The 25,541-nt window shown below is 65.8% G+C and overlaps 12 protein-coding genes across 12 annotated transcripts; 5 read left to right on the top strand and 7 right to left on the bottom strand.

Annotated features, from left to right (window-relative positions):
• Nucleotides 1–217: 217 nt before the first annotated feature.
• MICPUN_57564 (Drug/Metabolite transporter superfamily) lies at nt 218–1,684 on the top strand (the record flags this gene model as incomplete). Its single annotated transcript, XM_002501571.1, has 1 exon — nt 218–1,684. The coding sequence occupies one exon, from the start codon at nt 218–220 to the stop codon at nt 1,682–1,684; it is 1,467 nt and encodes a 488-aa protein (XP_002501617.1).
• A 93-nt stretch (nt 1,685–1,777) lies between these two features.
• On the bottom strand, nt 1,778–2,485 carry MICPUN_106839 (predicted protein; the record flags this gene model as incomplete). Its single annotated transcript, XM_002501195.1, has 2 exons — nt 1,778–2,269; nt 2,394–2,485. 2 exons carry the CDS (start codon nt 2,483–2,485, stop codon nt 1,891–1,893), a joined length of 471 nt encoding a protein of 156 aa, XP_002501241.1. The 3' UTR covers nt 1,778–1,890.
• A 569-nt stretch (nt 2,486–3,054) lies between these two features.
• On the top strand, nt 3,055–3,246 carry MICPUN_74778 (predicted protein; the record flags this gene model as incomplete). Its single annotated transcript, XM_002501570.1, has 1 exon — nt 3,055–3,246. A coding segment is annotated over one exon (192 nt), but the record flags the coding sequence as incomplete, so codon positions are not given.
• A 217-nt stretch (nt 3,247–3,463) lies between these two features.
• MICPUN_52673 (predicted protein) lies at nt 3,464–4,330 on the bottom strand (the record flags this gene model as incomplete). The annotated part of the gene is made up of 1 exon (XM_002501194.1): nt 3,464–4,330. The coding sequence occupies one exon, from the start codon at nt 4,328–4,330 to the stop codon at nt 3,464–3,466; it is 867 nt and encodes a 288-aa protein (XP_002501240.1).
• A 953-nt stretch (nt 4,331–5,283) lies between these two features.
• On the top strand, nt 5,284–7,614 carry MICPUN_99875 (protein arginine methyltransferase; the record flags this gene model as incomplete). The annotated part of the gene is made up of 1 exon (XM_002501569.1): nt 5,284–7,614. The coding sequence occupies one exon, from the start codon at nt 5,284–5,286 to the stop codon at nt 7,612–7,614; it is 2,331 nt and encodes a 776-aa protein (XP_002501615.1).
• A 12-nt stretch (nt 7,615–7,626) lies between these two features.
• Nucleotides 7,627–8,753, bottom strand: MICPUN_57559 (predicted protein; the record flags this gene model as incomplete). Its single annotated transcript, XM_002501193.1, has 2 exons — nt 7,627–8,225; nt 8,579–8,753. 2 exons carry the CDS (start codon nt 8,751–8,753, stop codon nt 7,774–7,776), a joined length of 627 nt encoding a protein of 208 aa, XP_002501239.1. The 3' UTR covers nt 7,627–7,773.
• Nucleotides 8,754–9,321: 568 nt separating this feature from the next.
• On the top strand, nt 9,322–9,851 carry MICPUN_57558 (H+-or Na+-translocating f-type, v-type and A-type ATPase superfamily; the record flags this gene model as incomplete). Its single annotated transcript, XM_002501568.1, has 3 exons — nt 9,322–9,400; nt 9,500–9,648; nt 9,714–9,851. The coding sequence occupies 3 exons, from the start codon at nt 9,322–9,324 to the stop codon at nt 9,849–9,851; spliced, it is 366 nt and encodes a 121-aa protein (XP_002501614.1).
• A 110-nt stretch (nt 9,852–9,961) lies between these two features.
• On the bottom strand, nt 9,962–12,155 carry MICPUN_105391 (predicted protein). Its single transcript, XM_002501192.1, has 5 exons — nt 12,037–12,155; nt 11,572–11,636; nt 11,342–11,389; nt 11,077–11,215; nt 9,962–10,957 (listed from the first exon to the last, which is right to left on the bottom strand). The coding sequence occupies exons 2-5, from the start codon at nt 11,631–11,633 to the stop codon at nt 10,325–10,327; spliced, it is 882 nt and encodes a 293-aa protein (XP_002501238.1). The 5' UTR covers nt 11,634–11,636; nt 12,037–12,155; the 3' UTR covers nt 9,962–10,324.
• Nucleotides 12,156–13,434: 1,279 nt separating this feature from the next.
• Nucleotides 13,435–14,739, top strand: MICPUN_67233 (predicted protein; the record flags this gene model as incomplete). Its single annotated transcript, XM_002501567.1, has 1 exon — nt 13,435–14,739. A coding segment is annotated over one exon (1,305 nt), but the record flags the coding sequence as incomplete, so codon positions are not given.
• Nucleotides 14,740–16,109: 1,370 nt separating this feature from the next.
• Nucleotides 16,110–16,823, bottom strand: MICPUN_80991 (predicted protein; the record flags this gene model as incomplete). Its single annotated transcript, XM_002501191.1, has 1 exon — nt 16,110–16,823. A coding segment is annotated over one exon (714 nt), but the record flags the coding sequence as incomplete, so codon positions are not given.
• A 188-nt stretch (nt 16,824–17,011) lies between these two features.
• On the bottom strand, nt 17,012–17,569 carry MICPUN_81124 (predicted protein; the record flags this gene model as incomplete). The annotated part of the gene is made up of 1 exon (XM_002501190.1): nt 17,012–17,569. A coding segment is annotated over one exon (558 nt), but the record flags the coding sequence as incomplete, so codon positions are not given.
• A 541-nt stretch (nt 17,570–18,110) lies between these two features.
• Nucleotides 18,111–23,000, bottom strand: MICPUN_57554 (predicted protein; the record flags this gene model as incomplete). Its single annotated transcript, XM_002501189.1, has 1 exon — nt 18,111–23,000. The coding sequence occupies one exon, from the start codon at nt 22,998–23,000 to the stop codon at nt 18,111–18,113; it is 4,890 nt and encodes a 1,629-aa protein (XP_002501235.1).
• Between the last annotated feature and the right edge of the window lie 2,541 nt (nt 23,001–25,541).

Below are 25,541 nucleotides of genomic sequence, written 5' to 3'. Positions count from 1 at the left end.
CTCCGCAAAATTTGAACCATCTGGGACGCTGCCGAGGAAAAATGTGTGCGTTGGGCTGCTGGTTTTCGGTGGTTTCTTCTCCAAGTCAGGTTACTCTGACTGATTGTCCATAGAGACATCAGCAGGACCCATATTCGCAAATGCCAAACTGTGCGTCAGCACAAAGTTCGGGTTGAGCGTGCGGTCACCTCGGTTGGCATCGGCTCGGCGCGCCACCATGCGGACGGAAGAGGACGTGGAGGTTGGTCGCACCCACGTCGGCGCGGGACCAGGACCGGCGTCGATCGGGACGTCGGTCGCGAGGCGCCTCGACCTCGGCAAACCGACACGCGCGCGCCGCGCGCGGTGGACCTTCGGGGTTACGAACGTTTCGCCGGAATCCATGTTGATGGCCACCGCCGCCATCTGGGGTTCGTATCACCCCACGATGCGGCTGATGCTGACGAGCGAAGACGGTTGGGAGACACCCACGCCCGCGGAGCTCAACGTGAGCCGGAGCGCCATCACGGCCGCCATGTGCGTCGCGCAGCACCTCGTCATGCGACGGCTATCGCGAGAGAAAAACACTCCAACGCGCGACGGCAAGCCAGACGACGACGACGACGACGAGGACGACGACGAGGACCGGGAGAGGGATCGATACCCGAACGCGCGCACGCCGCTCCGGGGCGAGGGTAGACGCGGCCGACGCTTGGTCGCGACGAACGGCGGCGGGGACGCCGAGGGACGAGGCAGCGACTCGGAGGGCGGCGGATCACGACGCGCGCGGACGACGCCACCAACGACGAGGGCGCCCGCCGCCGCCGCGCGCTCCCGCGAACGATCGACGAAGAGGAGGCTCTTCGCCGCGTCCGCCGAGCTCGCGGCGCTGCACGCGCTCACCGTCGGGTTACAGTCGTGCGGAGTGGACCACAGCAGCGCCACGCGCGCCAGCTTCCTCGCGACCACGTCGACGGTGGTCGTCCCGCTCTTTGCCACGGCGTTTGGCACGCCGGTGGCCAAACGAACGTGGGCATCCGCCGCCGCGTGCGTGCTGGGCACCGCGCTCATCGTCTCCTCCAGGACACCCGGCAGTTCCGACTACTCCGCCGCCCTAGACGAGGACGCCAAGGACGCGGACACGACGCTGGGCGACGGTTTGATCCTCGCCGGCGCCGTCGTCTGGGCCACGTTTTTGCTCCGGATATCGAAGCACGCGAGGACGCTCCCGGTGGCGCCTTTGGTGATATGGCGGAACGTGTTGATGTTTGCGTGCTACGCGTGTTGGTGGGCGTTCGACGAGAGGTTCTTTCGCGGTGGATCCGAGCACATGGGATTTCGCCGAGGGCGGTTCTCGCGCGGCCGCACAGGGAGCGTGCCCATCGCTCGAGAGGCGTTTCCGTGGCGTGATAACTCGACGACGTGGGGACGCGTCGTGTTCCTGGCCGTCGGACCGGGCTTCGCGTGCAGTTGGCTGCAGACGATCGCGCAGGCCAAGGTGGCGGCGGCGGAGGCGCAGGTGTTGATCAGCACCCAGGCGCTGTGGGGCGCGGCGTGGGCCTTCGCGATGATGGGCGAGAGGATGGCGCCTATGGGTTGGGCCGGCGGGTTCGCCATCGTCGCCGGAGCGGTCATGGTGGCGGACGGAGGGCGACGCGGGCGTCGCGATAAGAGGGCGGCGCCGCGCGGGAATAAATCCAGCTGATCGTTTGGCAACCAGACGGCGACCAAACGGCGACCAAACGGCGACCAAATAAATTTTGGCTTTCGACGCCCGCAGCGGGTAGAGCGTCACGCTCGCGCTAGTGTGCTGCGTGCGGATTAAACGGCTAATGAAATAATACGATGGCGAACGACGTGTCACCGCTCGGCGCGCGTCGAGCCGCGTCGAGCGCGCGACCGCCGCCGCGTTCACGGTCCCCACTGCGTGATCCAGATGGAGTAGTGGAGGTACCCAACCACCAGGCCGACAATCGCTCCGACGCCAACCTCCGGCGGCGTGTGCCCCAGCGAGTTCCGCAAAGGGCGGGACTCGCTCGCCGGATGCGTCGCCGGTAGCTCCATGATCATCTGGTTCAGCACCTCCGCCTGCCGCCCCGCGTGCAGCCGCACCCCCGTAGCGTCGTACATCACCACGAGCGAAAACACCAGGCACATCGCGAAGATGGACGAGTCGAGGCTCTCCTTCAGCCCGACGCTGGTGGTCAGGCCGACGACGAGCGCGGTGTGAGACGAGGGCATCCCGCCGCTACCCACCAGCCGGCCGTAATCCAGCTTACCCGTCGTGTGCCTGCGCGGTCGATCGTCGGTGGGAGGCGGCGTTGGATGTCAGCGCGTTTGGCAGGAAGGCGGGGGGGATCTTGGGGGTAATTGGTGGCGCGGTCGGGGGTTGGATGACGGGACGGGCCGCGCACCAGTGCGTGAACACCTTGGCCACCTGCGCCACCGTGAACGCCAGAAGCGCGGAGACGAGCGCCGGGCTGCTTATGATGGCCGGCGGGCCCATTCCCAGTGGACTCATCCCCCCCCACCGCGCGACGCGCTTGCGGACTGATGACCCAAAGCAACGGCACGCAGTCAGGCGCGGCTCCTTCATCGTGTCTGCACAGCGAACCACGCGGGCGGCGCTCGGTACGTTTCTTCACTTCCGCGAGCACGAGGCCCGCGGCGCCGGGAGATACGACGGCGATGGCGTCGGTTCCGAGCCTCGCGGTCGCGCCGCGACTCACCCGTCGGATCGACGGCGCGTCGACGTCCGGCCGTCGCGCCCTCGGGTCCGCGACGCCGCGCGGATCTGACGGGAGGGGTAGAGGGCGGCACCGTCGCTTGGCACCGACGACGACGACCGCGTGCCTTCGATGCGTTCGCGTCGCGCGGGGGCGGAAACCCCGCGTCGCGCCGGGGCGACGACGCGAGGACGTCATCCACGTATCCCCGAGGGCGACGGACGGCGACGTGAACGACGGGGGCGAGCCGGACGGGGACGATGTCGCGAGGACACCGCGGGACGGGGCGGACGGGGTTGGGGTTGGGGATGGGGATGGGGAGGATCGGGCGGACGGCCCGGTGGTGGCGCTGGCGCTCGCGTTGATCAGGTTCTACCGAACGCAGATCTCCCCGCTCACCCCGCCCGCGTGCAGATTCGTGCCCACGTGCAGCCAGTACGCCATGGACGCGTTCAGGACGTTCGGCGCCGGCAAAGGTTCACTTCTCACTTTTTGGCGACTGGCTCGGTGCACGCCGTTTGGAGGGAAAGGGTACGACCCGCCGCGATGGCCGCCCGTGGCGTTCAACGCCGGGTCGTGGGACGACTACCCGGGCATAAACGACCCGATACCCGACGACGACGCGGACGGGCGATAGTCGTGACGGGCGTTAGATTGACGATGAGTTGGTTGTGTTACACGGGGCGAATGATTAAACTTTTGCTTTCCGAGCGACTCGCCCGTCCGTCCCGAAAGGAAGGTGCTCCGCGGACCCCTCCTCACGCCCCCGACTCCTCCGCGATCATCCCCGCCACTCGCTCGAGCGCCACGTCTAGCCGCCCCCGGAGCTCCTCCACCGCCGCGGGCGCGTCCACCAGCGGCGCGCTCGCCAGCGCATCCGTCTTGACCCGCAGCGACGCGAGCAGATTCTCAAAGCCGGAGAGGTACGCCATGATCCTCTCGCGGTGGTGCTCGACGGGCACGTGCGTGGCGCTGATGTCCACGACGACGGCCGCGGCGGACGGGTTGGTGACCACCTCCACGGCGGCGTCGGGGCGGAGCGGGGTCTTCGCCATCATCGCCGGGGGCATCGGATGCGGGGCGGCTCGCGGCGGCGAAGGCGGTTTGGGATGATGGGACCCGTGATGATGCGCCGACGCTCCCTGCCCGTCGCCGCCGTCGATCGCACGGGCGGGCGAGTGCTCGGTTCCTCGGTGCCGCGCCGCGTCATTCGCGGTGTCCCCCGCGTTCTCCTTGGCGGGGGACGCCTCGCGCGACGCCGCCGCGCGCATCGCCGCGAGGGGCGACGCGGGCGGCGCCTGCGACGCCATCCCGAGGTCCTTCGCCAGAGCGCCGCGAACCTCCGGCAGGCCGATGAAGCGATCGAACTCCTCCTTGAACAGCTCCGACCGCTCCTTCACGCTCTTGCCCCAGTTGCTCATCGTGATGTCGTTCCTGCCGAGGAAGCCGCCCGCGGCGAGCTCGCCCAGCGCGCTGGTCTGGTCGTTGCTCAGCTCCTTCAGTCCGCGGAAAAAGACGCGCCACGCGCTGAAGTCCGCGTCGAGGAACTCGGTGAAGCTGGCGCCGTTGGCGGTGAGCGCGGTGAAGACATCGCGTGCCTTTGCCTTGAGCTCGGGATCGTCCATGTTCGACTCCCTCGTCTGCGTCCGCGGCGTCCGGGGCAGTGGTGAGAGTGGGTGGGGGGCCCGCGATTTTGAAATGTTTGACTGCTGGCCGATACCAGCACAGATCGTAACGCCCGCCCGCTCGCCTCCCGCGCGTTGCCGTCGCGTCGCCGGGTTTGCCGCCCCCGTCGCGCGCGCCCCCGCCCACTACCCACCGCGCACCATCGCATCGGTCCATCACGCCAAACCACGCGCTCGCCATGCCCCGGCGCGACGAGTCGATCCAGATCGGGCACGACGTCCCGCCCGAGGTGATCGCGTCCATCGAGGCGTCGTCCAAGATGACAATCGACGATCTCAAGGCGAACCCCGAGCTCGTCCAGTTCGCCGTGGACCGCTCCAAGAAGAGCGGCAACGACGCGTTCAAAGCCGGACGCATGCGAGACGCCGTGCGAATGTACACCCAGGCCATCGCGGGCGCGCCGGGCGACGCCGTCCTGCACGGCAACCGCAGCGCCGCGAAGCTCGCGCTCGGAGAACACGACGGCGCGTTACTCGACGCCACGCGATGCGTCGAGCTGGACCCGGAATGGGCCAAGGGCCACTACCGGCTCGGATGCGCGCTCGCGTGCTTCGGCGAGTGGATCGCCGCGGCGAGGTCGTTCCAGCGCGCGGATTTACTCGCGCCGGGGAGCAAAGACATCGCCGAACGGCTCGCCGCCGCGACGGAGCTCGCCGCGGAGGAAACCGGACGGGTGGTGGCGCAGGTCGAGTCGCAACGGCGGGATCTGGCGCAGAGGCTGCGCGTCGCACGACGCGCGGACGCGCGGGAGAACATACTGAGCGCGTGGCGCCAGCAGAACAGCGGATACGAGTGGGACGTGGAGGACTACGAGTGGCGTCCGACGTACCTGCCCTTAATGCGAGCCCGCGTGGCGGATAAAAGACGGTTCATGAAAGACGAGCGAAGGGCGATGGCTCTCAACTTCGCCGTCGCCGCCGCGGAGCTCGACGCGCCGAAGAAGACGCTGCCGGCGCTGAGGGATCGGTGCCGTCTGGACGCGTACGCGGCGGCGGCGGTTCGTGTCTTCGAAACGGTCGGAGATGAACCGGCGCTCGCGGTGGCCAACGGAGCCGGCGGGGTGCTCGCGATGACGACAGCCGCCGCGGGATTCGGCACCGTGTTCGCGGTCGATCGAAGCAGGTTCCACTACCGCATGGCCAAGCAGTGCATAAGGGAGAACCCGCGCGTCCAACCCTCCATCGTCATGATCGACCAGAAGCTGGAGATGTGCAAGGTGGTTCCTAACCCTAAAGCCGCGGACTCTTGCGAGGACTCGTCCACGTCGAAGAAAAAGGAGGCGAACGTCACCGAGCGATGCAAGGTGGTGATCACCGATCTGATGGACCACTCGTGCCTCGGCTTCGGCCTCCTGTCTGCCATCGACCACGTCGGTACGAACCTCGCGGCACCGGACGCGGTGTGCGTCCCGGGCCGCGTGGTGGTTCGCGCGGCGCTGCTCTCGTTGCGGACCGAGACGGTGAGCGGTTTCGACCTCCGGAGCCTGAACCAGTACCGGTGGCACCCGCAGGCGGCGAAATTCCTCAACCTCGCGGACGAGCCCCACGACGTGCTCTCCGAACACTTCGAAGTCGCCGACATCGACCTCACCGCGCGGTTGCGAGCGGCGGCGGCGCGAGGGGACACGAACGAGGGGAACGACAAGGACAAGGACAAGGACAAGGACAAGGAGAAATTCGGCGGCGCCGCCGCGTTTGAGTCGGACGTTAAGATCGAGGTGAAGCCGCTCAAGGACGGGGTGTGGAACGCGGTGGCGTTTTGGTTCGAGCTGGACATGGGCGGGAACCAATGGCTCCGGTCGGCGACGCCCCCGGCGGTCGGTGGTGACGGTTCGGGCTCCGACCGTTTCGACCGTTTCGTGTCCGACGCCGAGTCGTGGGGCGTGGCTGTGCAGTACCTGGACGAGCTCCCCGTCGGGAAAAACGGCCCGCCCGTGACCGTTCGCGTCCGCCGCGACGCCGGCCAGATCTTGTTCACGTCCGACCCGCCCCCGACCCGCCCTCGGCACAGTAACATACCCCAGTGGCACTACGACATGCTCAACGACGCCGGCCGCAACGACGCGTACGAAGCCGCCATCGTCGCCGCCGTGAACCGGCGTAAGAAAAGCGGCGGTAAAATCGACGCGCTCGACGCCGGGAGCGGTTCCGGTCTGCTCGCGATGATGGCCGCGCGGGCGGGCGCGGACTTTGTCGCCGCGGTCGAGAAGACACCGTCGATGGTGGACGCGGGCGAGGAGAACGTGTGCATGAACGGGCTGGCGCACAAGGTCCTGTGCCTCAACAGGGACGTGAGGCGGGTCTTCACCAAGGAGTCGCGGGGGCTCCAGCCCGTGCCGGGCGAGGCGGCGGAGGGCGGCGGCGGCCTCATCAAGACGGACGGATCCGTCCCGGAGCTGGATCGCAAGGTTGACCTGATGGTGTACGAGGTGTTCGACTCCGGGTTGATCGGCGAGGGCGCGCTGCACATCCTCGCCAACGCCCGGTACCGGCTGCTGAGGCCGGACACGACGCTGGTGCCGGCTTCGGCGACCGTCTTTGCGCAGCCCATCGAGTACAGGATATCGACCGTCACCTGCGGCGACCTGGGGGCGTTCGAGATGAAGCAGAGCAACCGGTGGCGGTGGAGGGACACGTACGAGGGTCACAACCTGGAGCGTTGCAAGGGGGACTGGCGTCCGCTCGGCGAGCCCTTCAGGGTTTTCGACTTTGACTTTGCGCAGATCGGGCCCGAGACGCTGACGCCGGGTCACGTCGCGAAGGACGTAGCGGTGACCGACCCGGGCGTCTTCAACGCGATCGCGTTCTGGTTCGAGCTGCGGCTGGACGAGAACAACGTCCTGAGCACCAGCCCGCACGATGGGACGAAGGGTCAGACTTGGCAGCAGGCGGTGCAGTGGGTCGAGGAGATGAGCGTGCAGGTTGGCGACGTGTTACCGCTCGTCGCCAGTCACGACACCTACGCCATCACCTTCGCCGTGGACGACGCGAGGTTCCCGCAGCGAGGGATGAGACGCACGGGGGTTCCCCTGTACGACCCGTCGTGGGGCGTGCAGCATGAGCGCGTCAAGGCGGTGAACCATCGGATGGCTCCGACGCTGGTGCAAAACCCGGTCGAATATCGGACCATGGCGGAGACGGCGGTGGCGGCGGGCGCGAGGCCGCACGACCTCGGGCTCGACGCGGAGTCCGGCTCGGACTTTTGCCTCCGCATGATGGGCTGAGATCAAGTCGAGTTTGCGTGCAATCTCTGCTGTTATAAAGAATTGGCTTATCAACACGGGCTGATCAAAATCCTCCCTCTCGAGACCTCCACTCGTCGCCTCGCCGTCACCCACCTAAAAGCTACACCTCGCGCGTATCTCACGTATTTCTCTCCATTCTTACGCGACGGTCATGCCCCAGCGCTCGGCGAACCTCTTGGTCTCCGCCTCGACGTTCATGCCCTTCCTCTTCATCTGCGCTTCCTTCCACTTGGGGATGTAAACCGGCTTGGGACCCTTGGGCGCGCGCTTGTTCTTCCGCTGAGGCTCGGCGCCGTTCTCCACGAGCCACTCCCTGCGCTCCGCGGAGGCGTCGGAGTAGGCGAGGGACTCCAGGTCGAGGCCCGCGCGCTTGGCCATGGCCTCCAGACCGATCTTGTTGATGGACTTCATCGCGGAAGTCGAGATGCGCAGGCGGACGTAGCGCTGCTTCTCGGGCCAGTACACGCGCTTGTACTGGAGGTTGACACCCTGGAGCTTCTTGTTGCGGATGTGCGAGAAGGACACGGTCCAGCCGTTGTTGGCCTTCTTGCCGGTGAGCATGCACTTGCGGCCGGACTTGCCCTGGATGCCTGATGGTTCGAGGAGGGGGGAGGCGAGAGGTCAGCGGATTGCTCCAGACGTCAGACACAGAAAAAACTCCAACGCGCGGCAGTGGCCAGCACCCGAACCCTATCCCTTTGCCGAGTCCGCGGACGGGGGCCATGGGGCGCGCGACGCGGCGAATGCGCAGCCTCAGCGCCCGAAAGACACGCATCTCGCACCGATGCGTGTCTCCCAAATCCACACGTCGCGTCGCGTCGCCCCTCGGCGCTCGCGTTCGAGTCTCGACCGCGGGTTCCGACGCGGCTCAGGGCGTAGGGTTGTCGCCCTCACTGGATAAAAAGATTTCTCGCTCGCTTGGAGACTGGGAGGTGGCACTCACTCTCGACGGTGGTGTTGACCTTGGCGGCCTTCACGGGCGCGGCGACGGCCATCTTCTGAAACTTAGAAGTGAGTTGGCCGGCGGCGAACTGGCTCTTGGAGCCGGAGAGCACCTGAGTCGAGGGGGAGGGACGGGACACGGGAGGTGAGCGACCACGCGGAAAATCGTGCGGCATTGGACCCTAGCGCGATGCGGGTGCCCCGGGATGCGCGCGCGAACGCGCGAAGCGACCCCGCGCGGCACCGCCAACGCTACCGTTCGGAAGACTAACGTCACGGGCGTGATTCCCACCTTCACGGGAGCCTTGAGGGTAACGGACATGGTTGCTACGCTTCGACACGGACGCGACAAGCAATGACCAGTCGACCGCGGGGAACACGTCGACGAACTGGTGAGAGGGAAGGAAAGCTCTCTGCCTGCTCTTTTTTTTTTCTCGGCCCTTCCGGAACTTTCACCGCCATATGTAAAATTAGTCACGGTTCCGCATAATTTTTTTAATTAGCTTTGAGGATGTCCTATTCGCTTTATGCGCCGACGTGAAAGTTCATACTCTTAGTCTTACGGAAAGATCGATGGTTTATTTGCAGGGCGGGACGCGCCTGAACCGTCGTTTTCTGAATCAAACGGTATCAGTAACAGTCCGTAATAACTTCGGCAAAATTTGACAGTTGCGTCTCGTCTTCGAACGTCGAGGGGAAGTTTCTTCGAGGAGACCGACAGTTCTCACCCGGGCACGCGCAGCCATGGAATCTCAGGACGGGATCCAGAGGCTCCTCGCCGCCGAGCAGGAGGCACAGGCAATCGTGAACGCCGCTCGTCAGGGTACGAACCCACGCACTCCACGCCCGCATCCGCACCGCGACGACCCTGCTCTCTCCGCGCACTGAATCCGACCCCTCCATCTCCCCTCGTCCACAACAGAGAAGACAGCGAGGCTGAGGCAGGCCAAGGAGGAGGCGGAGGCGGAAGTCGCGGCCTACAGGGCACAGAGGGAGGCGGTGTACCAGGAAAAACTCTCGAAGGTGAACACGGACCCGGCGAGATCCCCGTCTTCCGCCCAGATCTCTCGGGTGCCCTAAAACTGGAAATCCGAAACTGACGCCTTCGCGCCCCATCGCCTTTCCCCAACCCACAGCAAAGCGGAGATAAGAGCGCGATCGGCGCGCAGCTGGCGCAGGATGCCGATTCACAGGTGAAGACCATCCGTGAGCAGTGCAAGGCGAACGAGGGCGTGGTGACCGCGATGCTTAAGGCGAAGGTCACCGAGGTGTAGCGCCGCGCGAACTAGAAAAACACCGAAGGCGTCGCTCATCACGCCAGCGCGCACAGCAACCGACGAAGTAATCAAACCTTTAGGCTAACGAAACCGACACGAGTGGATTTAAGAAGACTCTAATCAGTTACAGACGCGTTCTGATGCTACAATATGTTTATTTCCGACTCATCTTGGTCGGTTCGTTCGCGTCGTCGTTGTCTCCTTGTCGCTTTAGGTAGCGAGTTCCCTTCTCCCCAAAAAAAATCCCCGAGAGTCGCACTTAATGCAGTGCGCCTCACGACGCGTCGGACTAATGTGTCGCGCGTCGATGTGTGTAACCTCCTCAGTACGGGCGAATTGCATCCCGTCGCCTTGTCACTCCAACCGTTTTCCAGTCCCAACCTCCTCCCTCACTCCCTCGATGGTACACTTCCCCCCAACCCTCCCCGGCGCAGCGGCGGCGTAGCGAAGCACAGCGTCCCCATGGTCAATTACATGGGCTGCTGCACGTACATGGTCTGCATGCCCGGGGTCTGCATGTACCCCATGGAGTTACCCATCGGAGCGCCGTAGTACCCGTTGCCCGACATCGGACCGGACGCCATCGGCTGCATGGGGACCATGGTGGGCATGGGCTGGCCGTTTTGGGACGAGTTGGGCGCCGAGTCGCCCGCGCCGTTGACGGAGGTTATGTCGTGGATGGAGCTGCGCCTCTTGTCCTTCTTGTTCAGGGAGTTGAGTCTGATGAAGTACTTCTGCGCGTGGGACGCAACCTGCGTGGGGGTCCTGGAGATGACAAAGTTGCGGCTGATGGATCGCCAGTCGCCCTTCCCAAACTTGGCGAGGCCGAGGAGGAAGAGGCGGTGCTCCTCCTCGGTCCAGGGGATGCCCTTGCGACGCTCCTGATCGGAGGTCTTCGCGGCGGGAGCCTTGCCGCCCTTCTTCTTGGACGAGGACTTGCTGCCGTTGGACCCGCCGGAGTTGGTCTGCGTCGCGGGCGCGGGCGCGACGGGCGCGGTGTCAACCTTGGCGGGCGCGACGACGCCCTCGGTGTTGAGCACGCCGTCGTGGTTCTCGTAGTGCGGGAGGGGCACGCGGCCGGACTCGATGTTCTTGATGTCCTCCTGTTTACGTCGAGGGAGAGGAAGGGGGCGGGTCAGGGTTAGGGTGAACGTGCGTTTCGGAGCGACCGTCGCGGCGAAAACCGTCTCAGACGCTTAGGGTTGAATGAATTGAATCTCACCTGGAGGAGGTTGAATCGGCGCTTGAGGCCAACCATGGACTTGCCGGGGATGTGGGCGCTGAACTGGCCCCACATGTCGTCGCTGTCGAGATCGCCAATCTGAGCGAGGGACGTCTCGAAGTGCTTGTCCTCGTCGACGCTGATGGATGGGAGCAAGGGGTCGCCGCGGGTCAGTTGGAAAATCTCACGGGAGAAAGAGAAACCAGCGCCGGTTGCCGGGACCGAGGAAATTGCGAGGTTCTTGGGGGGGGAGGGGGGCACGCACGTCCAGTGCTCGTAAGGGATGACGCTGTCGATTCCGCCCATGGAGCCGCTGCGGAGGGAGGAGACGGAGGGGATGTTCGGGTCAGCGCGCGATCGCGGTTTAGATCGTGCGCGCGCGGCGCGGCGGGGTCGCGGGGGGACGGGGCTCTTCACGCGCTCCGAGAAGAAAGCGAACACCCCACGGACGGTTCACAGAGCTCGATTGGGGGGGGAATTTGTGACAGGACGCACCGGCCGAGCTCGAGGCCGAGGCCGTCGAGGGAGAAGTTGGGGAACGGATCCATCGTCGTCATGATCTGTGGTGGGGTGATTGGCGCGTCAGTCGCGCGTCTTCAACCGGGTTTACGCGCCCAAACGTGTGCGCGCGGGGGCGAACAACAGGCGGGAGGGGTGCCGAGACGGTCTTTCGACACAGGTATTTCCGTTCCCACGTAGGAACGGGCGAAAGAAAATCCTCGGTACATGTGGTCGGAAAGAGCGGCACCGTGGAGCTGCGCGCGGCGTAAACCGCGGCCTGACCGCGCCAGATCCGTATCAACACTCGGCAGAAACCCGATCACCGGAAAGCGAGGCGCGGGTTCGGCGCGCGCAACCGTACGCGCGCGTGCCCGGCACTCCGTTCTTTCACGGCAAAAAGAAGAACCCGAGGAAAACCCGAAGGAGCCGGATCTCGAAAAGCGCGCCGTGGATGCGTACCTGGTGTCGCGCGTGTGTCTGAACGCGAGAGATGGATTCGGGGATGTCCCAAGAGCCGTGCTGTCGCACTCGTTCACTTCGAAGTTCGTGTTGACGGTGCAGCGCGGGGCTGTCGGTCGAGTGCGATTATGCCGAGGGGGTTGTTGGGAGCTTCTATTTGAAGCCTCAGGCCCGAATTCGTATGCAGCTTAGTCTGTATTTGTCACGCTCGAAGCGGGACCCTGAGTCAGCTGCAAAGATCCAAGGGTCGTATCTCGCCATGAACGCGTACATAAATGTCGACGTGGTCGCCTCTGGTGGCAGGAAAATTTTCGGGGGATCTTGCGCAAAGATTTCATTTTGTTAGTTGCGGCCGGGCTGGTTAGTTGCAACTGCGAAAATGGTGCGGGAGACTTCAGAGTGATTTGATTGGCTAATTCCACTTCAGAACACGTCATCGGCCAATAATATTGCGTCATTTGCCATTTTTAAAAACGCGACTGTTGGTGGGTTTTTTTTGTTTTTGGGCTAATTTGCCCATACGATTTCGCTGATTCCTGCCCAGCATGTCCCTTCGAGCGCTGTGAGCCCTCAGTTTCGGATCGAAGCCAATAAAGTTTTTTTGCTCGGGACCAAATCGACGGTCTATTTTGAGTTCCGATTGGAGCTGTGAAAAAGTTCGCAAAAAATATCGACAAAACTATCTACGGTGGATGTGGAGGGAGTTTCCAGCAATTTTGTCTCGAACCGCCATTTGGCAAACGACCTCTCCAGCGTGGCAGTCACGAAAAAATTGGCAAATGCCGGGGAAAGTGGTACCGAATAACCCCTAAAATATCGAATAAAATCTGAAGGGGGTATCTTGCGGGTATCTGCATGAAATCTGTCGAAAGCCCCAAAGGCCCGGGAACCTATGACGGCAGCGAGCGAAAGCGTGTCAACGAGAATCGCTTTGAAACCCTCTTTGAAACCAAAATTGCTCGACCGTGCTTTTCTTCACGCCTGGCTCTCGGCTCGACGGAAGCCGTGGCCAGCGCTCGCGGGAGGGGCTGATTTTCCCCAACCCCACCAGTTGACCTCGCGGCTGCGGCGGTGTGTGGCAGCCACGCGATGACAGCGGCGTCGACATCGATCGCGCCGGTCGTGGAGGATGATATCGAGGATCTCGAGGACCTGGGCGGCGCGGAGACCGCGGACGGCGTGCGGGTCACCCGCGACCTGCCCCCGGTCGTCACGCTTCGAGCCAAGCGATCGGCGTCGCGAGCGGCGGTGGGCGGCGGCGGCGCCAACACCGACGGCGTCGGGCACAGGTCGCGGGCGAACGACTCGGACGGACGCGGCGCCCAGAGCGATGACGATAACGACGAGGAGGGCGACGACGTCCCGGAGATCCTCGGGTCCTCCAAACCCGCGGGCGCGAGCGCGGTGCCGGGCGTCGCCAAGGTGCACGTCAAGACGTTCGGATGCTCGCACAACCACTCGGACTCCGAGTTCATGGCCGGGCAGCTCGGCGCGTACGGCTACGACCTCGTCACCGACCCGGACGACGCGGATGTGTGGGTGGTGAACACGTGCACCGTGAAGAATCCGAGCCAGAGCGCGATGAACACCGTCATCACCAAGGGAAAGGCGCAGGGAAAGAAGTTGGTCATCGCCGGATGCGTCCCCCAGGGCGACAAGAAGGCGAAGGAGCTCGAGGACTTATCCCTCATCGGCGTGACTCAGATCGATCGCATCGTGGATGTTGTGGAGCGCACGCTCGCGGGCGACGCCGTGCGGTTGCTGGAGAAGAAACCCCTGCCGTCGCTCGACCTGCCCAAGGTGCGCAGGAACGAGCACGTCGAGATTTTGCCCCTCTCCACCGGGTGCCTCGGGCAGTGCACCTACTGCAAGACCAAGCACGCGAGGGGCGAGCTGGGGAGCTACTCGCCCGAGGCGCTCGTACAGCGCGTGCAGACCGCGATCGCGGAGGGCGTCACGGAGATCTGGCTGTCCTCGGAGGACACCGGCGCGTACGGCATCGACCTCGGCACGGACATCACCCGACTGCTCAGAGATCTCACCGCCGTGCTCCCCACCGACGGCAGCTGCATGCTGCGTCTGGGCATGACCAACCCGCCGTACATCCTCGCGCACTTGGACGCCGTCGCGGAGGCTATGCACCACCCAAGCGTCTACGCGTTTTTGCACATTCCCGTGCAGGCGGGCTCGGACGCGGTGCTGGACCGAATGAAGCGCGAGTACGTTGTCGCCGAGTTTGAAAAAGTCGCCGACACGCTCCTCGCGAAGGTTCCCGGGATAACCATCGCCACGGACATCATATGCGGGTTCCCTGGCGAGACGTCCGAGGACTGGGAGAAGACGATGGCGCTGTGCCGCAAGTACGAGTTCGTCGAGCTGCACCTGAGCCAGTTTTATCCTCGGCCCGGGACTCCGGCGGCGCGGATGAAGCGGGTGGACACGAAGGAGGTGAAGCGGCGGTCGCGCGAGCTCACGGCGTACATAGAGAGCTACAGGCCGCACGATGCGCTCGTCGGGACCACTCAGAGGGTGTGGGTCACGGACGTGGCCAAGGACAAGGTGTCGTTGGTGGGGCACACTAAATCCTACGTGCAGGTTCTGTTACCCGGCGGCGAGGCAAACAGGGCGAGGCTGATGGGTAAGTCGGCCGAGGTTAGAATAATCGACGCGCACAGGTGGCACGTCACCGGGGAGGTCATCGAGGTGCACGATAGGACCGCACCGAGACCCGAGGCGCCGCCCGCGCCCAAGTATTCGTCACCCGCGGCGGAGGCGTGGGACTTAAAGACGCGGAAGCGGAAAGAGGAAGGCGCAAACGAAAAGGGAAACGACGCCGCGTGTTCCACGTGCGGCGCGCCGAAGGGAGAGACGTGCGGCGGCGACGTAGAGGGAACCGGCACCTCCGACGCCGAGACTGCGACGACACGGAAGGATGAGTCGCTGGGGACGTGGATGTTTCGCGCGCTCACGACGGCGCCGGAGAACCGCCTCGAGTGGATACTCACCGCCGGGGTCTTTCTGGGTCTGCTCGGAATCATGCTCTCGTGGGTGGCGTCGCACGTGGGTAAGATCGCGTCCGGGGTGTCCGCGATCGCGAGCATGACCCGCACCGATCGATGACGTGTTCCGACGTAGCTAGCTTTCATCGTCTAAAAACACTATCGACCTAACCTCAACGCTCTGAGCTCGTCGCTCTCGATTTTCGACATCGTTCGCCAGGAGCCCTCGGGCAGACTTCCTAAATCGCTCCTCCCCAACCTGACTCTCAGCAGGTCGACGACGCTCAGCCCCACTCCTTCGCAGACGCGTCGAACCTGCCTGTTCTTGCCCTCTCTCAGGACAAACTCCAGCAGAGTCGGCGCGAGTCGCCTGACGCGCATCGGCCGAAGCGGCGCCTCGTCGTGTGGTCCGAACAACGTCGGACCGTTGAGAGCGCGGACGTCTTCATCCGTCGCGACGCGGTCCGTCTCGACCAAATACGTCTTCGGAACGGCCGTCCCGCCGCCCGCGACCAAAGCCCTGGTCAAGGTCCCGTCCCCGGTGAGGACGAGTAAGCCTCGAGAGCTCTTATCCAGGCGCCCGCAGACGCTCAACTCGCCGCCGCCCCGACTCTCCGATTCTCTCCCTGTTCCCAAGCCGAGAAGCGCGATGGCCTCCGTCTCCATTGGACCGGGAAGGTTGCTGACGTACCCCGCGGGTTTGTTCAGCGCCACCGCGGCGCCCCCAATACGCGATTGACGAACGTTGAGGCGGCGATTGGTGTGCGTCGCCCTGACGTCGATCCGCGCGTCGAGCTCGGCGCGGCCGCCGGCGCCGACGACGACGCCGCCCGGTGAGTCACCGCCCGGTGAGTCACCGCCCCCGCCGCCATCCGCCTCGACGACGCCGACGACGCCGTCGGAGATGAGCGCCTCCGCCTCGCGGCGACTGCAAAGCTCGCGCAGCGAGAGTATCTTCGACACCCTCTGTGTGTGCGCGCGCCCTCGTTCGTCGTTCGAGTCGTCGTTGGATAACTCCTGATGAGGGGTTGAGTCATCGAACGCCGTCGACGCGAATCCTCGTCTGCGCTTGGCGACGAGGAACACCTCTCGCGATTCCCGTCGCGTCGCCCTCGGCCTGAACCACTTCACCGACTCGAACTGCGGTTTGCACACCCGCTGAAGGTCGTCGCGCCCGCCGCCCGGTCCCTCCAGGAGTTTCACCACGAGGGATCCGCCCTTACGAAGCACCCCGGGATCGTGCTCCAGATGGCCGTCCCCGTCCCGATCGCCTTCCCGGTCGTCGTCGTCGTCGTCTCCGTCCAGCACGGCGAGCGCGCGCGCGCCGAGCGCCAGCCGCACCGCCTGCTCCGCGAGCTCGTAAGAGAGCGCCGCGTCCTTCACGCCGTCGCCGCTGGTGGACGGCGCCATGTCGCTGAGCACCGCGGCGAACGGTCGCGAACGCGACGCCGGCGACGCCCCGCCCGACCCGCACAACGCTCGAAGCGCGGGCGGGTCGAGGTCGAAGACGTCGGCCACCGTCAGCGTCGTTCGGCGCGGATCCACGCGGGGACCCAACGCGTCCGAACGCGTCGTCGTCAGGTCTACCCCGACGACCGAGCCGGCGCCCCGCTCGGACGCCACCTGGGTCCACGCGCCGGGATGGCATCCCAGGTCGAGAACCGCGTCCCCCGGGCGCATCACCCCGAAGCGGTCCTGGATCTCCTTCAGCTTCAGCGCGGACCTCGCGGCGTACCCGAGCTTCTTCGCCTCCCGCGCGAAGAAATCCGCCGTCTTGCGCGACCCCATCGTCGCCCCGACGGCGCGCCCCGACCGTCTGGCGTTCTTTCTCGGCACATCATCCTCTTGGGTATCTTCGCTTTTGGTTGTGTTCTAGTCCGTGGCGGGAGACGAGGAGTCGGGTGCGAATGAAAAAATATTATGCCTGCAATCGCGCGCGCTGCGCGGCTACTTAGTTAACAACACGTGCGAAGCGCTTACTTCTCCTCCTTGACGCGGGAAAGGTACTTGCCAGTGGTGGTGTCGACCTTGATCTTCTCGCCAATCTGGATGAAGAGGGGCACGGTGACCACGGCGCCGGTCTCCACGGTGGCGGGCTTATCGCCGCCGGACGCGGTGTTGCCCTTGATCCCCGGATCCGTCATGGTCACCTCCAGGTCCACGGTGAGCGGGAGGTCCACGCCGATGACCTTGCCGTTCCACGAGAGCACGTCGCACGTCTGGCCCTCGAGGAGAAACTTGGAGAAGTCGTCGTCGTTGATGCGGGTCTCCTCGTAGGTCTCCATGTCCATGAAAACGTACTGATCGCCGTCCATGTACGTGTACTGCATCTTGCGCTTCTCAACGTCCGCGGTCTGGAGCTTCTCGCCCGCGCGGAAGGTCATCTCCTGGGTGGACTTGGTGATGTAGTTCTTGATCTTGGAGCGGACGAACGCGCTGCCCTTGCCGGGCTTGACGTGCATGAACTCGACGACCTTCCAGGGCGCGGAGGACACCTCGATGTTGACGCCCACCTTGAAGTCGTTGGTGGAGATGGTACCCGCGCGGACGGTGAGGACACCGCGGGACGCGGGGGTGGCCCTGTCGTCGGGGAACCGGGGGGATCTTCAGCGTCTGTTTTCACGGCAAGCTCCGCGCGACGTTACGATGACGTCGCCGGCTTGAAAGGGACGGGGGCGGGGAGACGCGCGGGGAGGGCGGGCGCTCACCTGCGGACGACCGCGGGGCGGAAGACGGCCGCGTTGGCGACGGAGGCGGCGAAAGAGGCCATTTTAGGAGGTTTTGAGGTGTCCAGAGAAGGCACCTGCGGCGGTGGATGTGAGGACCGCATCGGGAGGCGGCGGTGCTCTCTCTATCCATTGGCGTTCGTTCCGAGCCAGACTTTTCCGAGACCGGCGTTTTCGGCTGAATTTCAGCCTCGAATTGAGCTGAATTGAGCTTCGAGATTGTACGGGCCCTCGGTTCGACGAACCAAAAACTGGACCTCCGGCGCGTTCACGAAAATTGAGCCAAACCACCACCTGAACAGTGCCGTCGCCAACGTTTCGCACGCACTACTCATACTCCGTCTAACACTTACGCCACCGGCGAACCCACCCGCGACCTCGCCTGGTCCTCGCGAACCGACTTGACCGCCGCCATCGCCGCCGCCCTCAGCTCCATATCCCCCGCGCTGAAACTCCGCCTTCTCCGCCACTCCCCGCTGCCCCGGGGCGACGCGCTGGGCAGCTCATCCGGGAACGAGTCAAACGCGCCCGCGCCCGGCGATTTATCTCGACTGAGCCATTCGCCCCAACGAGTCTCGCCCGCGAGCGCTCGCCTGTCCACCAGCTGCGTCATCACCGGCAGACCGCGCGAAGTCTTTTGCCGCGTCACGGTCGTTGCCCCCGGGTTCGACGCGGGTGGGATGCCCATGCGATCGGCAAACTCCTGCTCGTCGACTGAGCGCCGCTTGGGCTCGGGTTTCTCCTCGGCGTCGTCGTCGGCGTCCTTCGGGTGCATCGTGGAGAAGAGGAGCGACTGCAGGTGCATCGGCTCCGGCTCGCTCCTGCGACGCGGCCGGCTCGTTGTTGTCGCCGCCGGCGGGTCGATCACGCCGCTCGCGATCGCGTCCTGAAGCGCGGCGAGCGCCGACCCCGACCCGTCCAGTCCCCCGCCCAGCCTCGACGACGACGGATTTCTCCCCCCGCTCGGGTCGTCGGACGTCTTCGTAACGGCTTTTGTAACGGTCGTCGTCGTCGTTCGGGGCTCGGACGCCGCGTCGTGGTGGTGGTCGATGGACGCGAAGGACGAGCCGACGCTCCCGAAGACGTGCGTGGACCCCGCGGTGTCGTAGCTGCTGCTGGACAGGGAGCATCGCGACCGGCCGCCGTCGTCCCTTCCCGACTCGGACCAGTCCCTCCCGGACTCCCTCGGGGGCAAGCCCTGGTGCCCGGGGGGCTGGGGCGGGAGCGTCGCGCTGATCCTTCGGGGCGTCTGGTGCCCCTGCGACGTCCGCGGCGATCGCGCGGCGCCCCCGCCGGCTCCGACGTGCACCGAGAGCCCTTCCGAAGTCGTCCGGAGCCGTCCGGCGCCGTCGCCGAGCGAACCCGGTGACGCGTCGTTCGGTTCCCTCGTCCCCTTCGTTCCCCTCGCGCCCCCCCGCGCCGCCGCGAGGAGGTCGTCGTCGTCGCCGTGCGCCGCGGACGGGGTCGTCACGCCCTTGTCCCCCCCCGCAGACGGGGTCGTCACGCCCGTGTCCCCCGCGGAGGAAGCGCGCACGGGCGATCCGAGGTGAAACGCGCCTCGCGACTCTGCCAAGTCTCGAGCCTCCGCCCTCGCGGCGTTCGCGTCCCTGACCCGCTCCGCGGACGCCGCGCGCTGCCAATCCGCGATCGCCCCGCACGCGTACCTGTGCGCGCGTCGAACGAGGGCGTCGACGCGATTCGGGGTGAGCGGGGCGACCCAGCCGCTCACGCCGGGCGGTCGGAGGTAGAGGTTCACCGCGTGTTCCTTCCTCGCCTGCGCGAGGTGACGCGACGACGCGGCGGTGGTAAGGGCGTTGAGCAGGGAGGCGTAGGAGGGAGCGGCGGCGGTGACGGCGCGGTCGCCGGTTCGATTCCCGCCGCTCCCGCTCCCGCCGCCGCCGCCGCCGCCGCTCGCGGGCGACGCCTCGTCGATGGACGGTCCCAGGAACCACCGACCGAGCCAGCTCCCGAACGGGTTGATCCGCTCCCACAGGAGTCGCCAACCGCCCAACCCGCCGTCGTGCGGGGTCAGGTTGCGAAACGCCGTGTAATCGTTATCCTCGACGTCAACCACCACCACGGTCTCCACCCCCATGCGCTCGCGGAGGACGTCGACCGGGATCGCGTTGAGGTAGCCGCCGTCCACGAGGAGATCGCCAGTTTGATCGTCCCTCACGGGGGGTAACATCCCGAGGATGGTCATCGACGCGCGAACGTACCTCCACACGGTGCCGGACGTGTGCGTGCTCAGTCCGCCGGACGTGAGGTTAGTGCTGACGCAGAAGAACGAGAGCCAGAGGTCCTCGATGTCGGTGTCGCCGAGGACGGTTCGAAGTATCCTGTCCACGCCCTTGCCGGAGAATATGGACAGAACCGGGAGGGTCAGGTCGGTGAGGAGGTGCCGCGGGGACGACAACGCGCCGACGAGCTCCTTGACGCGCGGGAGCATGTGCGTCGTGGACGCGTGCCTGGCGTACAACGCCGCCATCAGCGCCCCCTGGCTCGTACCCCCCACGCAGTCCACCGGCACCCCCGAGTCCTCCAGCGCTCGGAGCGCGCCGAGGTGCGCTAAACCGTGCCCGCCGCCGCCGGTCAACACGACGCCGACGGCGTGACCCGCGATGTGCCGAGCCAGCCTCTGGAGGTCCTCCTCAGCCTCCAGCCGGAGCGGGTGGTGGCGTCCGACGTCGGGGCGCGTCGTGCGGAACCGTCGCAGGTTTCGCGGCGCCTCTCCCGGGTCGTGGACGAGCACCAACTCCGTCGCCGCGCCCCGACGCCTGCGCCACAGGAGGCGCTGCTCGTGCGCTTGCGGGTTGGGATCGGGGTTGGACGCCCTCGCGACGACCAAAATCTTATCCGCCTGCGACACGCACACCTGCGACCAAGGCGAGGCGCTGGCGTCCGCCTGCAGCAGGATGAACCGGTAGTTCTCCTCCTGCTGCGCCATCCACCCCGTCATCTTGGACCTGTAAAACTTCGACTGCAGCTTACCCACGGTGTCGTCGTTGAACACCTGTCGAGCACCCTCCTCGTCGAGCCACAGCGTCGGTCCGAATCCCCGCAGCGCGCGGCGCAGGTCCCGCGCCAGCGTCGCCGTCGCCCTGGCGTCCGCCGCACCCGTCGCCGGCACGAGGCAGATGGTGACCATGTCCGGCTTGGCGCCCGCGCCTTTCAGCGTCGCGTGAAGCTTGCGAGCCATCGCCTCGAGAAGACGCGACGCGGCGACGGGGTTCCTGGCGCACACCAGCGTCAGCGCCCCGCGGGACATTCGCACCAGCTCGCTGTCTCTGAGGCACATGGCGGTGGACGGGTATCGGCCGCCGGCGAGGAGGGGAGCCTCGCCGATGGTCTCGCCGCGACCGCGTTCCTCGTGGGTGAAACCGCCCCTTCCAAATCCGGGCCTGCTCGTCGTCGTCGTCGTCGTCGTTCGCGGAACGTCGTTCGCGGCGCCGATCGCCCGGTTCTTCTCCCTGTTCTGCAGCAGACGAATGCGTCCGGAGATGAGGACGTACATGCTCGTGGCCTCCTCGCCCTGAAGGTACGCGGCCTCGCCGGCGCTGAGCCAGACCCGGTTCAGACCCAGCGATATGAACCGGCGCAGGAGCGGGGACAAGGAGCACGACGCCGCGAGCACCGTCGCGATGAACGCCTCAGGCGAACGTTCCTTCAGCGCCGCGAGTTCCAGAGCGCCGATGGAGTAAACCACGCACTCCTGAGGGTTGCTCGACGACGACACAGCTGGCGCCTTGGGGTTCGCGGGTCGTATTTCGCCGCCGGCCACAGCCGCGCCGCTGTCCTCGTCCTCCTCGTCGTCCTCCTCGTCGTCGAGCGACACCCTCAGGGTCTCCTGCCGCGCGGACCTCGTCAGGAACGCGCTCGCGCCGATGAGCACGGGCGCACGCGCGGGCGGACCCCGCGCGCCGTTCCCTTTCGGCCACGGCACCGCGTCCGATCGGCACGTTCCCTTGAGCACCAGGAGAAAGTCGTCAGCCTGCTCGCCCTCGCGGTGTATCGCGCCGTCGTCCGGGACCTCGACGCGCGGGCAACACGCGACGATGTGGGGCAGGTGCCTCAGGAGCAAGCTCGCGGGCGGCGCGCGGCCGTTACCCCCGGAGGAGCCGTTACTAACCCCGGAGGAGCCGTTACCCTCGACGCCCCCCGACGAGTGCCGAGGAGTCCTGACGATGGCACGCGGCTCCTCGAGCGACACGGCGTCTCCCGTGGGCGGACCCCGTGGGAGACCGAGGAAATCCACGAGCACGAAGTGCGCCACGCGCCACAGCCTCGCCACCGCCTGCTGCACGTACGTCTCCAGCGTGTGCGGGTGCGCGCGGATGAACTCCATCAGCGTCGCCTGCTTGACCCTGACCAGCCGAGCGCCGTCGTCCTGGGTGATGCAGCTGACCCCCCTGGGCGCGTTGTCCAGCACGTCGATGTCTCCCACGGACTCGCCCTCTCTCAGTATGTTGGTGAGGAACGGGGGACCGAGCGGCGCCTTTGTCTTTTTCGTCCCCCGGACCTTCCGTTCCTTCTCCTTCTTCTCCTTCTTCTTTCCGTCGGAGCCCGTCGACTCCTCCTCGTCGCCGTCGCCGTCGTCGGCCTGGTTCTCTTGCAGGTAGACCCCGAGGCTGCCCTGGACGACGATGTATATCCCCGAAGACGAATCGTCACCCTGTCTGAACACCACCGTGTTCGGGGGCACGTCGAACTCCTCGCTCGCCGCGAAGAGCTCCTGCGACTCCTCCAGCTCCAGGCAGGCGAAGAACTTGGTGGATGCGAAAAAGTTTGGGGTGGCCGCGTCGCCGCTGCCGTGCTGGCTCTGGTCGTTCAAAGACGGGCCGCTGGTGCTGGTGTTGGTGCCGTCGTCGCCGCCGACATCGCTGCCGTGGTCGAAGGAGTCGCGGCGAGACCCCGCGCAGGAGGACGACGCCGCGCTGCTCCTGGAGCGGTCGCCTCCGTGATGATGGTGATGATGGTGCTGACGGCCGAGATCGTCGCCCGTCTCGTCCGCGTCCACCACTTCGCGCTCCAGCCTCAGGAGCCTCGGACGGTTCGTTTCATCCGCGCGCTGATGACCCGCGGCGCGGTGTCCTCGCCCTCGTCGACCGGCCCGTGCCGGGTCGGCGCGGACGAACCAGCCGTCGCTTCGCAATGCGCACTCCCTCGCGGCCCACCCCAACGCGGCGGCGCCCGCGGCGAGGCCCAGGACCCGGCGGGTCCGCCTGGAGAGCCGCGCCATTCAACCCCAGGGTCGATACACCGCGTGCGAACCCGAACCTCTCACGTTCCGACGCCGTCGATCGACCCGCGCTCGCCCGTGTGGTTGGGCGCTTTCCCGTAAAAAGCGAGATGCTGACTACGCACCTCTTGAGATCTTTTCCCTCGCCAAACCGTCGGCCGAACGCGACCAGTTGCGCGCCTCCGAGATGTGTTTCGACGGCTCAACGGCGAGACGAGGGTGATCCGTCAAAAACTCAGCTCTCGATGCGCCCTGGACCGCCGTCAAACACGGCGCGAAGTCCGGGTCGATCCCTCACGCCGACGGCCAATCACCCAACCCCCGCGTAACATCGTCACCCTCCAAGGAGCCACGGACTCAAAAAAAGACATCCGCCTCGTGTGAGTCGACGGGGCCATAACGCGATTCCGCCCCACAGGGCAATTACCTTACGAACATTTCTCTCTATTCGCTTTGGCCGTGCATACAGATTGCCCATATCACTCCCATATCCCATTTGAGAAAGGAAACGCGGTCGTGACTATTCCGCATAATGCAATTTCGGCACATTCCCGCAATTGCTATCCGCCCACGCGCGGTCGTACGGAATCTTAGGGAGACGACGGGTGATTCCGCGGTGAATTCGGAACCTGACACGTCACTTTCGGCCCTTCGTTGCATCGGAGACGTGACTGCCGCGCAAAATTGAGGCAGGACGCCCGATTTGGTGCGGCGTGAAAAGCAGGGTGTCGCGATGATATCGAAAGCGGATTTTCGGATGTAATTTTCCCGCCTTTCGATTGGAAGCTTTTGCGTGTTTTCATTGGCTGAGCTGATGTATTGGACATCTATCGACCAATGAAAATGATCATAGTTTACCTCAACATTCGAAAACACGAAATACGCCGCCTGAAACACCCAAAACGCGGCTCACACGCGTGGTGACCCCCATTTCGAGCCGTGCCGAATCGCAGAGCACATTCGCACTCACGGTTTGCGAACCAGCGAAGATGGGCATGATCGAAAAAGTGAAACGAGGAAAAAAGCGACAGGGGTAGGGAAGATGGCGGCTCGTTCGGTGCGGCGCGAGCGCCACACGGAGGCGCGCGCGGCGTAGACGTCACGTGCGTAGGTTCCTCCGGCGAAAGCGAGCCGATAAGGCGTCCGGAGACGGCCCCAGTTCAGCGGGGCGGCGCGTTTTCGGGACCGTCGGGCGAAAATAATCGCTCCTCGGGGGAAGCGGGTCCAACTTTTAGCGTTCACCGAGGCGCCGGAAACGGGCGCGTCTCGAGCGCATAGGCGATAGTGTGAGAGGAGCGGCGCTCGGTCGTCATGCAGCGCCCTCTCGTGCAAGTGGACGCGGGCCTGACCACGACCAGCGGTCGGTGTCAGCCCCACGCGGGCCCCAGACGGGGCGCGGGAAGTTACCCGCGGGGACAGAGGTGCGGGTCCGCTCCATTCGTTTTTGTTTCTCCCGCCCTCCGCGAAGCGGGACGCGTCGACCCTCCCGGGGCCTCCTCCGTCCCTTCCGTCCTCCCCGATCGTTCCCTCCGATCGTGATCGAAAGATCGCGCGCGGCGCTCGGCCACCGCCCGCGCTGGCGTCGACCCGCGCGGCTCGAATTCCTCGTCCGCGTCACCCCCCCGCTCGCCCCGACGCTTCAAAGCTGACGCGGACTGTGCCCGCCTGCTGTGCGGGCGCTGCCGGCGGCCGCCCGCGCGCGTCCCCTAGCATCCCGCGTCCGTCTTGCCCGTCGACGACCCGACGCTGACGTTTTTCGCGCTCGCATTACCCATCCGCAGGAGTCACGGGGCGCGGAACCGAAGCGCGCGCGCCGTGGGCCTCGCGGCACCCGCGCCCGCACCCGCGCGGCAACCGGTGCCTGCGCCGGCGGCCCGCGGGACGCGGGTGCCGCGGCCGACCGGGTATCCCGCGCGCGGTCTCGGCGCCCACGCGCGAGGGTTCGTCCCGCGCGCGACGGCGGATGACTCCGCGGGCGCCTCGCGGTGCGCAGCTGGGAAAACCCGGCGCGACATCCCCGGCGCGCGCGCGGCGTCGCCCCGCGCGGAGGATCGCCCGTGCCAGCCTGGATTTCGGTTCGGGCGCGGAATTGGAATTGGAATTGGAATTGCCGGTCGCGTCGGCTCGCGGCGCGGACACGGCGTGATCGCGAGCGCCGCGACGTCCAAGGACCTGGACACCGACATGGACGTCGGCAACGAGGGCATGGACGCCGGCGATGTCGACGGCGCGAGCCCGCCGACGAACCAGCGAACCGGCGGCAAGACGGGCAAGGCGGCGGCGGCCGACGCCGCCGACCTCGTCGCCGACGACGAGGTCGTGGAGGGCACGGAGACTGGACCCGTGAGCGACGCCGTTCGCAACCGCAGGGGCGCCGCCAGGGGCCAGACCGTGGACCTCAACGACGACGACTACGACATCGACGATTCGTACGACGACGGGGACGAGGTTGACGGGCGCGCAGGACGGGCGTTTGGGGAAGAATCGTTCGACACCTTCGCCGGGATGCCCGACGACGACGACTTTGACGACGACGAGTAC

This window comes from Micromonas commoda, chromosome 4 (assembly GCF_000090985.2).
Source record: "Micromonas commoda chromosome 4, complete sequence".
NCBI lineage: Eukaryota > Viridiplantae > Chlorophyta > Mamiellophyceae > Mamiellales > Mamiellaceae > Micromonas > Micromonas commoda.
The sequence above is the reverse complement of the archived record's forward strand: the minus strand, read 5'-3'. Positions and strand labels throughout refer to the sequence as shown.

Bases quoted from the DNA above. Each gene is read 5' to 3' on its own strand.
- MICPUN_105391 (XM_002501192.1), bottom strand. From the start codon at position 11,633: ATGACGACGATGGATCCGTTCCCCAACTTCTCCCTCGACGGCCTCGGC. The intron at 11,390-11,571 runs GTGCGTCCTGTC...CTCCCTCCGCAG, and splicing joins CTCGGCCTCGAGCTCGGCCG to CGGCTCCATGGGCGGAATCG. The intron at 11,216-11,341 runs GTGCGTGCCCCC...CCCATCCATCAG, and splicing joins ATCCCTTACGAGCACTGGAC to CGTCGACGAGGACAAGCACT.